General features: G+C 40.5%; 1 protein-coding gene across 4 annotated transcripts in view; it reads right to left on the bottom strand.

The window, feature by feature from the left end:
• RAB18 (RAB18, member RAS oncogene family) overlaps window positions 1-11,600 on the bottom strand; it is a 37,675-nt gene extending 26,075 nt beyond the window's left edge. For all 4 annotated transcript variants that reach the window (XM_005564851.4, XM_005564852.4, XM_045399755.2 and 1 more), the window contains exons 1-2: window positions 11,475-11,600; window positions 5,906-5,961 (exon numbers count right to left, since the gene is read on the bottom strand). In XM_005564851.4, coding sequence (XP_005564908.1) covers window positions 5,906-5,961; window positions 11,475-11,542 — 124 coding nt within the window. In that variant the 5' untranslated portion in view covers window positions 11,543-11,600. The remainder of the gene's footprint in view (window positions 1-5,905; window positions 5,962-11,474) is intronic.
• Window positions 11,601-12,261: the final 661 nt, after the last annotated feature.

The following is a 12,261-nucleotide window of genomic DNA, read 5'->3' as shown; positions in this document are numbered from 1 at the left end:
AACAATTATAAGTCTTAAAATAGATTAAGAAATATGTGTGAGCCAGTCTGAAGTAGAAAAATGGTTTTACATTCATTTTCTAGGTTTTTATTTGAAAATAGTTTTTTAAGGCACCCTTTTTATATTCAAAAGTTACATAAAACGGAGTAAATAAAAAACAACGTAAAGCAAATTGTGCCTAATAAGATTATATAAAATTAGTATAACTAATTTCTACAGGATCTAATTTCCATGCTTACCAATGCCATCTATGCTACCAATTACTTAGATAAGTACCTGATTAAGGACCACCATGTGACCCTGTCATAGCAGAAAAATAAACCTAATACTATCTTTTATCAAACACTCCTATGTAATAAGCAAACAAAAAAACTGGTCAAGATACTTTTGCAGGCTGAGAGCAGTGGCTCACACCTGCAATCCCAGCACTTCAGGAGGCCAAGGTAGGAGGACTGCTTGAACCCAGGAGTTCAAGATCAGCCTAAGCAACATGGTGAGACCCCATCTCCAAAAAAATACAAAAATCATCCGGGCATGGTGGCACATGCCTGTAGTTCCAGTTCAGGAGGCTCAGGTGGATCACTTGAGCCCAGGTGGTCGAGGCTGGAGTGAGCTGTGTTTGTGCCACTGCATTCCAGCCTGGTGACAGAACAAGACCCTGCCTCAAAAAAAAAAAAAAAAAACCCTGCAATTTTGTGTATATAACTGTATATTTTTACGTCAGAAATGTTATCTTGTACTACATTTTTAAAAATTTATGTTTCGGTATGTTTCCTTCTGAGTCTCAATATGCATATGTTGGATTTCCTTCTCTGATTTCCACATCTATCATTTTCTAATTCATTTTAACATTTTCATTAATTTTGGAAAATTCTACCTGCTTTTTCCATTTCTAGACTCTGTCTCTTATTGTATCTTCCACTGTTCTCTATTATCTACGTGATCCTTTCAATTTCATCTTCATTTCAGTAAAGGTTTTATTTTCTAATTTCATTTATTTTTCTTTCCACTCAATCAGCTTACCTTGCATTTTCTCATGCACTCACTCTATTTCTTCCCTGGCCTCTTATATCAACTGCTTTGAGCTGCTAATGAAGTAAATACTTCATTAAGCTTTCTAAACTCATGGCAAAATGTTTGGTCACAATGTTCATCTTCTTTATGGCAATATTTTAGGTTACTGTTCTTCATTTGTCCTTTGTTTTTCTGTTTCTTTCTTCCTTTCTGATTTCCAAACATTTGTGGCAGTCAAGCTTAATGAATTCCTTTTGGTTATTCATCTTTGAAGAAGTGCTGGTTGTACGGAACCTGATATTTGTAAGAGGTTCATGCAGAAGGCCAGAGTGCCTCCAGTTCTGGACTGACAACCTTTTCGTGATTCAGAGATTTACCTAAGAGACAGTTTAGCGTTTTACTTCTCAACAGCCAGTGCAGACAGGCAGTCTGGAGGTTTTTCACAATGCAGTCATCTCCTCCCCAACTGCTGTAGAGATAGACACATATTACTTCCTGCAAAAATGGTTTGTTTATGTGACTCCCCGTTTGGCTTCATTTCCCTGACTTCTTAGAATCAAACTAGGTGTAGGAAAGCTCCTGCCTTGAGCTGAAGAAACCCATTTCACTTTTGTAAACAAGGGGTTTAGGTTTTATACCTCAGGGGGGCCTTGCAGTTTCATGTTTCTTGCTGTCTCTGAGCTCCACAGCCATGGCATTCTATCTACTTCTTCCCACATGCAGCCAGCCTGATCGCCACTGCTCCTGGCAACAATTCCACCTATTTTGTGGCTTGGGGTTTTTAACTGTCTTCTAGTTTAGTGGAATGCTGGGTTTGTGTGTCAGTTTTTCCCTCTCTTTGTTGTTTTTAGCTAATTGCCAACAAAGAAAAATGCTAACTTTATAGTACCATCTGCAATTGCAAATCCAACAACTATCTTAAAAGAGTATTTTATACAAGACGGAAACTTAAGTGTCTCACTAAGTTACTAAAAGGTAACAATACACTTTCCTTACTACTATTTTACTGTGGGGTAAAACACCAATTTTGCATAAAACACTAATTTTCACAAGGTCATTAAGTAATTGTTTTTATTTTAAAAACTCATGTGTGGGCTGGGCGTGGTGGCTCACACCTGTAATCCTAGCACTTTGGGAGGCTGAGGCAGGTGCATCGTTTGAGGTCAGGAGTTCAAGACCAGCCTGGCCAATATACTGAAACCCCATCTCTACTAAAAATATAAAAATTAGCAAGGCATGGTGGCACTCGCCTGCAATCCCAGCTTCTTGGGAGGCTGAGGCAGGAGCATCACTTGAACCTGGGAGTTGGAGACTGCAGTGAGCTGAGATCATGCACTACTGCACTCCGGCCTGGGCAACACAGAGAGACTCTCATCTCAAAAAAAACAACAAAAAAAAACAAAAACAAAAAATGTATATATATACACATATATATACATGTTATTACCTAAGGCAGAAAGTAATCTGATGCTTCAATGTAAAAGATACTTTGTTCAACATATTCAAGATCCAGGGCCTATTTGGGGAACAAATTATATATATTTTCACCAGCATACTATAATCTTAATATTTGTCTTTGCAGAAGACAAAGCCTTTTTAGTAATAAAGACAACCCACGATTTGGCATGCTACTAGTCCCCAAATTCCATTTGAGTTTGTAATGTAGACAGTTAATATTATATGTATGTTCATTCCTTCAGTAAAATTTTAACTTTAGGCAAGTTTATTTTTCTGCCAGTTGCTACTGCTCTCCTCCTGGCTAGCCATTACCAATATGTACTCAGACAGGTTTTGACCAAAATAAGATTTTACTACTAAGTAATTTTTATAGGAGTAAATAATACACCAGTCTGGGCACAGTGGCTCACACCCATAATCTCAACACTTTGGGAGGCCCAAGGTGGGTGGATCACTTGAGGCCAGGAGTTCAAGACCAGCCTGGCCAACATAGCAAAACCTGTCTCTACTAAAAATACAATTAGCCAGGTGTGGTGGTGCATGCCTGTAGTCTTGGCTACTCAGGAAGCTGAGGCACCAGAATCACTTGAACAGAGGTAGAGGCTGCAGTGAGTCAAGGTTGTGCCACTTCATTCCAGCCTGAGCAACAGAGCAAGACTCTGTCTCAAAAAAAAAAAAATTAATTAATTAAATAATAATAATAAAGCCAAATTACAATGGATTTTGAATTAGTGTTTTAAATGATTCCCTTTCCTATGACACAAATAACAGTAAATCTGTAAATGTTAATATCATGCAAAAGCTAAGTAATGCCTAATTTATTGAAAATTTACAGGCACCATGAGTTCATATGAAGAAAAAGAAACAAACAAACATGAGCTCCTCCTGAGCTGGGCATGGTGGTGCATGGCTGTGGTTCCACCTACTTGGGAGGCTGAGGCAGGAGGATCGCTTGAGCCCAGGAGTCTGAGGCCAGCCTGGGCAACACAGCGAAACACTGCCTCATAAAAAAAGAAAAAAAAGAAAGAGCTCTTACTTACAGAATTCCAAACAAGATATGTAGACAGAGTGATGGCATTTTTTTAAAAATCCCCATTTGATAACAATCACAGTTGGAATGACAAGATCATATACTGTCCTTATCACTTGTCACAGGCAAGAATTATCAATGGATGCTACAACAAGAGGGCAAAAGGTGTAAGAAGGAGGATACCTATATAGTCTCAATGTATCTCTCTACAATAAATATATATATTAGTTATGAAGGGAAAAATAATAACTTCACAGAGGAGTAAGCTGGCATATATCACCTTAAGTAACCAAAGTCCCACCACTAGTAAATGGGATAAATAGACACAATGTGCCTCCTAACACTATCCTCTGGAAAACACTTCTGTGGGATTCCTGCCAAAACTGCATAATCTGAATCTAACTGTAAGGACACACCGGACATACACAAATTGAGAGACATTCTACAAAATAATTATTTACTCTTCAAAAATGTCAAGGCCCTGAAAAGGCAAATGAAGACTGATGAATTATTGATTAAAGAGGCTGAAGAGGCTCGACACGGTGGCTCAAAGCTGTAATCCCAGTACTTTGGGAGGCTGAGATGGGTAGATTACTTGAGGTCAGGAGCTCAAGACCAGGTTGGCCAACATGGCAAACCCTGTCTCTACCAAAAATACAAAGAAAAATTAGCCAGGCGTGGTGGCATGCGCCTGTAGTCCCAGCTACTCAGGTGGCTGAGGCAGGAGGATCACTGGAACCTGGAAAGTGGAGGTTGCACTGAGCTGAGATGGTGCCACTGCACTCCAGCCTGAGTGACAGAGCAAGACTCTGTCTCAAAAATAAATTAATTCATTAATTAAATAAAATAAAAGAGACTAAACAGAAATAACTAAATTCAACATATGATCCTGGACCCAAAACAATTATTTGTCTTTTGCTATATGAGACATTAATGGAATAACTGATAAAATCTGTTAATAGACAATAAAATGTATCTATGTTCATTTAAGAAATACACATTAAAGTATGCAGACATTGAAGACATATGTCTACAAACTACTCTCAATTCATTTTTTTAAAAAAGAATACTGTGTATATGTAGAGAGAGAACGATAAAGCAAATGTGACAAACATTAACATTTAGAGTAATTTAATAGGATACACATGAATTATTTGTGCTATTTTTACAAATCTGTGGTCTGAAATTGTTTCACAATAAAATTTTAAAAATAGGCCGGGCGCGGTGGCTCAAGCCTGTAATCCCAGCACTTTGGGAGGCCGAGGCGGGCGGATCACAAGGGCAGGAGATCGAGACCACTGTGAAACCCCGTCTCTACTAAAAATACAAAAAATTAGCCGGGCGCGGTGGCGGGCGCCTGTAGTCCCAGCTACTCAGGAGGCTGAGGCAGGAGAATGGCGGGAACCCGGGAGGCGGAGCTTGCAGTGAGCCGAGATCGCGCCACTGCACTCCAGCCTGGGCAACAGCGTGAGACTCCGTCTCAAAAAAAAAAAAAAAAAAAAATTTTAAAAATAGACATACAATAAATGAAAACAAAGGCAGTTAAGAAAAACTCTTTATTTTCCCTGACAATAATGCTAGGATCATCTTTACTATATTCTCCTCATCAGATCATGAAATTTTAAAGCTGGAAAAAAAAGTATTCTCTCTCCCCAAATCCTTCCAATTTACAGATGAAGTTAGTAAGTCAAGTGACTTCATCAAGATTACACATAATTCAAGGCAAAGCCAACCAAGACTATTATCTAGCTCTGACTCAGCTCAGCTACCTTTCAACTATTCCAAGTGGTCTCTTCATCCTTTTACGTTATCTACAGTCTAAACACATGATACCAAAATACTTACCTCTATCTTCTCATATATTCTCATAAGTTAGTGTGACTAACCACTTTCAGGCAATCTAAATTTTATCCTTAAAAGGCATTTAAGTATCATTGCTCCTAACAATCCTTAATAACTAGTATCAATACATATGTAAAGATAAGAATACATGCCAAACACTGTAGCAAATGCTGAACATACAAAATTAACACACTCTGTTAGGTCCATAATGACGGAGACCAAGTTTCCCTGGCATACAATAAGTATTCAAATATAACTGTTGTATATTACAAAATAAAAGACAATCCAAAGTATAGGAAAGAAATGTGCGTACAGAAAATTACATTAGCAGTTTTAATAAAGTGCCATGAGACAACAGATAAGGAAGTTATTTTCTCTTGGTAAGATCTAGAAAAGCTTCAGAGATTTAATGATACCAAAATAAGTCTTGAAGGACAAATAAGATTTCAACAGACATGGAGGCAGTGGGGTGGTGAGAAGAAGGTAGAAGGATTTAGATTAAAAAGGCCAAAGGCAAGAAAATACTGGCCATTTCTATAGAATTTTTAAACACAGGCTTACCTATTGTTGCTGCAAGTTCTGGATCAAATGTATCATCTGTGAACCTCAAGAGCAGGCTGAAAGAGATATTAAAAAGACAGGTTGGGAACTTGAATTTTCTCATCATATGATAAATGTGTTCATGACTATTTGGTCACACATTATTAGATGCAGATAATAAATGATGTAGGCCTTCTCTTAGAGCAGGTATACACAGAAAAATTAAATTACTAGAGCAGGTATACACAGAAAAATTAAATTACTAGAAAGGCAATTTAAAAATCCCAAGAGCAAAGTAGTTTACTATTAAATATATTCCCCATGGTCTCCTACACAATCCCCCAAGTACAAAAGGTGGGGGTTTTTGTTGTTGTTGTTGTTGTTTAACTGTTCTGGTATGTCCTTCTGAGAAAAATGACACTAACAGCATGTCATGCTTTAACTGACATAGATGAAAAGGGAAAAAATAAAGTCCCTTAGAATGCAACAAACTAGCTTTTAAAAATCTGATTGTGTAATCCACTCTGAATTCAAGCAAAACCAGAAACATATCAAAGCCGAGCATTCTGTAACACGCAGTATGGCTACTACCTAAGAGAAGATATAGTAAAAAGAGAGGTAAAAAGAAAGATCACACGACAGAGTAGGTAGACTCGGGCAAACACCAGGTAGAGTGTATAAAACCAAGTAGGCAACTGGAGGCTACTGGAGGCTTTTAAAGAAGTTATGACAAGTACTGCTCTTTGTTTTAAAATGTTAATACTAACAAAAAATAGAAGAAAATCAACGGAAGACAACTGCCAAGGTTATGGCAAGAGAGAACGAAGGACTAAACCTAGGAAATGATAAGAAACCAGAAAGGAGGGATAAAAGATAAAGACGCGTAGGGATAAAAAGGGATAAAAAGCTAAAGATGCCAGATTAGAAGGGTACTCTAAGATTTTACATCTTCCAGAATTATTTTACTTACTACGAAGCAGAAGTGTCAGTTATTAGAAGCTCTTCAAAAATGAAATCTAAGCTTTTGTTAAAGCCCTTGATTTTAAAGTCATCCAACCTTCCCTCATGTTAACTTCTGAAGTATAAGACTATCCTAATTGACCTGTTTGCATGAATAAAATCAAAGAAACAGCCATCAGGTATCTAAATTATAGAAAAATCTTATGACTTTCTATAGGTTGTGATTATTGCTGGTAGAGGTATGTTTTGTCCATAGAGTTTTTGCAAAATATAATGGCCTCCTGGTAGTTTCCAAACCCACTGTCATTAATTATATTTGAAGGATTAACTCTCCCTTACTGGTTTTGTTTTCTTGTGTTTACCATAAAACCAGCATCACAAAATCAAAGTAAAACAGAAGAGTCAAATTCTAGATTTATCCACCTAACATCTTGACTATATTTACTTACTTGGAACGTAGGTAACAATACTAGTAAGACTCTTAAAGACTACCTATAAAATTTTTCTTTTCTCCCAACATACTCAGTTAACCATAATTTAAGAAAAGATACATAATATCTACATGTGGTCACCACAGAAAATATTACTACAAAAACTTAAGTTAACATTACCTTGTAGACTAGTTGTAATAATATCATAATAATACAATAATGATGATATTGGGTATTATTTACTGAACACATGGCAATGTGCAGACACAAAGTCAGAGGTTTTTCTCTCATAATTGCTAATCCTTAAAAGGCCTTTGTTATTAACAGTACTTCATCAGGAGAGGCAGAGAATTGGTGGCATGGTGTGAAGCAACAAATTTTAATACAGGCTCAGGGTATACATCAGATCTTAGACAGGGGTATCCCGGTAGCCCAAAAAGCATTCTAAATTCTATGTATGTCTTTTTCTAGGCAGAGAGTCCATTTCTCTATTAGACTTTGAAAGGGGGAAGAGAGTTCATTTCTCTATTAGATATTGAGAGGAACTGACAATCTCAAAATAATTAAGAAGCCCTTTTTTTTTTTTTTTTTTTTTTAGAGACAGGGTCTCACTCTGTCACCCAGGCTGGAATGCAGTAGCACAACTGCAGCTCACTAATCCTCCCACCTTAGACCCCCAAGTAACTGGCATGACAGGTGTGCATCACCACGGCTGGCTTATTTTTTTATTTTTATTTTTTTAGAGGCATGGTCTCGTTATGTTGCCCAAGCTGGTCTCGAACTCCTGGCCTCAAGAGATCCTCCTGTCTCAGCCTCCTGAGTAGCTAGGATTATAGAAAGAGCCACTGCACCTGGCAGAAGCACCATTCTTATAGTATTGTATATTTACACACTCATATTTTCAAAGTTAAAAGAGCAAAATGTTTCCCATGCAGAAGTAGAGATGGAAGGAGTAACTATCGCCATGGCACCTAGATGCGACCAAATTTATAATAAACAGTGTGATTATGACTAATCTGCATTTTTTAAATTTACAAATGAAATTCACCAAAAAAAAAAACAAAATGGGAAGGCAAGGGGCATAGGAGGGACAGCAATTTAGATAATAGGTCTCTCTAATCCCTTTCAGTTCTCAATATGTTCTGCTACTCTTTCCCTCACCAGGCCTAGCCACAGAATCCTAGTCTTATACATTTAGGGTCTGAGAGGTTTCTATTCCAACCCCCTCACTTTTGAAATGAAGGCCTACAGCATTCAAGTATTACACACAAGGTCACACAAGTGGCAGCCCCAGTTTCATAATCGTGATCTCCTGACTACTATCACATACCCTTTAGACTCTCACACTATGAAATACACTAGAAAGTAATCCACTAATTCGGATTAAACATATCCTTTGTTTTCCCCCAACAACACAAGTGCTATCTCACTTCCACTAGCTCCAGCTCTGTAATGAAACAGAAACCAACTTGGTTAAAACAATCCTTTAAGATCATATCCATGACAAACGTTTTTGTACTAATTCACTTTAAAAGGCAGAGACTTCTATTTTGGTAGAGTCATTTATTCTCATCTTATCCAGAAACATAAGTGTTCAAGATTGCTTTCCATAGCATATCACATAGGCAAATAATGTATATCCAGCTAGACAAATAAGACAACTTTCTCACTATATGTAATCCTTTCACGAAAGAAACAAAGTGTCAAAATCTTGCTGGGAGCAGTTGATAATCCATTGCCACGTATTGAGGAAAAAGTTTAAAACAGATTAGGCCCATGGTAAATGTGTTTCCGTGACATGAACTAGGGAGACTGATAAATCCACTTAACAGGCCTTACTCTACAAGGAGAACCTTGGTTGGGTGTCATGGCTCGTGTCTGTAATCCCAGCAATTTAGGAGTATGAGGCAGGAGGTTGGCTTGAGCCCGTGTGCTTGAGACCAGCCTGGGCAACATAGGAAAATCCCATCTATGAAAAAAATTTTAGAAGTAGGGCCGGTTGTGGTGGCTCATGCCTATGTTCCTAGCACTTTGGGAGGTCAAGGCAGGAGAATCTGTTGAGCTCAGGAGTTCGAGACCAGCCTGGGCAACACAGTGAGTCCTCCTCTCTATAAAAAATAAAAAACACCAGTCAGGCATGGTGACTTGTGCCTATAGTCCAGCTACTCAGAAGGCTGAGGTGGGAGGATCACTTGAGCCTAGGAGATTGAGACTGCAGTGAGCTATGATCATGCCACTGCACTCCAGTCTGGGTGACAGAACAAGACCCTGTCTCAAAAAAACAGTTGGTAGAGCAGAGACGTTTTGTTTATATACTCCAGTTAACCTTCCAGAAAATTTTAACACGCCCTAACTTGTCATCCATGCAATACATTTAGAAAAAGTGCTAACAGACCATGTATTGGGTTGAACTACATGAAATGACAATCAACCATTCTTGACTTCAAAAACACTAATTTCATATGATTGAACTTAAATGAGAACCATGTCTCAAGGAAAAAAGGAGAAAAGAAAAAGAAAGATCACAAGGCTATGAAATTCCTATTAAGACAATGTTTACATTAACTTTTTAACCCTCAAATATGCATGTGCAATAATAGATGATCATGTAAATAATTTTACTCATCCCTTTTACACACACACAGACAAATCATGCTGGTTTGCTAATTCATAGTATTTCATTATTCTATTCCTTGGTATGTGCAAATCCTTCATTCCAGTAGACACAGAGTACATTACATGAGGAACACTATGAAAACGTGTTGTCAAACTGGTGGCTCATGCCAGTAATCCTAGCACTTTGGGAGGCCGAGGTGGGCGGATCACAAGGTCAAGATCGAGACCATAGCCTGGCCAACATGGTGAAAATCCATCTCTACGAAAAGTACAAAAGTTAACTAGGCATAATGGTGCCCGCCTGTAGTCCAAGCTACTGGGGAGGCCTATAGTCCAGAATCGCTTGAACCCAGGAGGCGGAGGCTGCAGTGACCCGAGATGGCGCCACTGCACTCCAGCCTGGCAATAGAGCGAGACTCCGTCTCAATAAATAAATAAATAAATAATATCAGAATATATTACATAAGTTCTCACATTCTGAAGAAGCTTTTAAAAAGTAAGACTTTACGAAGTGACTTTTACAAGTTATTTGAGGAGAGCTTTCATTCTAGCTTGTAGAATGAAGGCTACTTCAATTTATGAAATATAAAAAATCATTTGAAAGATATGTGTATCAGAAGGTATAGCTAAAATATGAAACTGATTACAGCCCCCGGAGTGTAAATGCGGTTTAAGGATCAGGACGGCCTTGAACATAACCTACTCATAATCAGATGGCAAGAATGACATCACCTGGAGAACTCTGTTCCAAGACCTGGATGAAATCACAACCCTCTAGCAACATCCACCCAGATCCATGTCTTACCTTATACTCAACTCCACTGTCAATATTATTTTCCCCAAGGAAAAAAGTCAAAAATGAAAAGACAACACTAATCTTCTGTCTCCATAGGATGTGGGAAAATGAGAAATAACAACTACATTTTATTTTCAAAGGTGACCCACGGCTGAAGCACTCGGACCTTAGACTAAAGCGAAATTTTCCAGCAGTCACAAGATCCAGGAGTTCTTCCACAGCCGACTAATAAAAAAGTAAAAGAAGCGACATTAAGCTGCGCCCAAACAGGCCAGGAATGGGACCTAAGGCGTCACGAAACTTCCCGAGGATATTATGTATTTAGAGAAGGCCCCACAGAAACCCTCAAGTGGGAAAGTTATGTCTCCCAGGTCTCGGGGTGACAGGCAGCCTGAACCCCGAAGAGTTGGAGGCAAGGCGCCCCCCGGCCAGATTCGGGCCCAAACCAGCCCGCCACGCCCTGAGCTCCGCGCAGCAAACCGGCCGGCGGAGCGGCGGCCCTCCGAATGGTGTTTTCTCGGCGCCACAGGAGAGAGAGCGACTCAGAGAACTTGGGCCTGGCAGAGGCCGGGAACCAGCCGCGCGGGTGGGGCGAGGGGAGGAGAAGCCGCGGGAGAGCGCAGCCCAGAGGCCGAGGAGGGCGCAAGTGGAGCCGGCCCGAGCCCGGCCCGCGCCCGGCCCGCGCCCGCCGCCGCAGTTTACAGTTCCCGTCGCGGCCCAGGAGACAGCAGCCACCGGGACAGAAAGAGCCCAGTCACCCTCGTCACGACCCGCACGCCCGCCTCACCTGGACTTGCCCACCCCACTCTCGCCGATGATGAGGATCTTCAGGGTCGTCAGCACGTCCTCGTCCATCCTGACCCCGCTCCGCTCCGACCCCAGCTGGCGGCCCCGGTGCGCCTCTCAGCCCTTCAGCAGAGTGAGCTGCTGCGCATGCGCATCGCTCCACGGCTGCCACCTTCCTTTCACACCGGGTGTTCAGGCTGCCGAAGCCCTGGACGCCCCAGTTCCGCCTTGAGGTAGCTCCACGGCTGCGCAACCCAGAATCCCCGGCGTTTTTCCGGACCGCGTGTTCCTCCCCTGCGCAAGCGCAGGTGGGGAGAGCTGTGTGTGACTTTGTTGGCTTCTTCATGAGGTCTAGCTCCGCCCCAACCTCAACCTAACCCTCCTGTCGAGTCAGTGGGAGGACTGTCAGGAGAGTATCAAGCTGTTTTATTTCAGCAGCTGCTCATAACAGCTGCACTGCGGTGGTTAAAGCACTGTGCTTGAAGCAGATTATCTTAAATTTAGGTCTACCTCTACCTTATAACTGCCTGTCATACTACCCGGCTTTCTGAGCTTTTCTTCATCTCTGAGAGACACAGTAACACTTCTTAGAATATCTGCTTCTTATTGTTATGAAGGTTAAATGAGTTAACTTGTGAAGACATTTTTTTTTTTTTTTTTTTTTTTTGAGACGGAGTCTCGGTCTGTCGCCCAGGCTGGAGTGCAGTGGCCGGATCTCAGCTCACTGCAAGCTCGGCCTCCCGGGTTCACGCCATTCTCCTGCCTCAGCCTCCCGAGTAGCTGGGACT

Source organism: Macaca fascicularis, chromosome 9 (genome assembly GCF_037993035.2).
Source record: "Macaca fascicularis isolate 582-1 chromosome 9, T2T-MFA8v1.1".
Classification (NCBI taxonomy): domain Eukaryota; kingdom Metazoa; phylum Chordata; class Mammalia; order Primates; family Cercopithecidae; genus Macaca; species Macaca fascicularis.
Note: the sequence above shows the minus strand (reverse complement) of the source record. Positions and strands in the feature narration are given on the sequence as shown.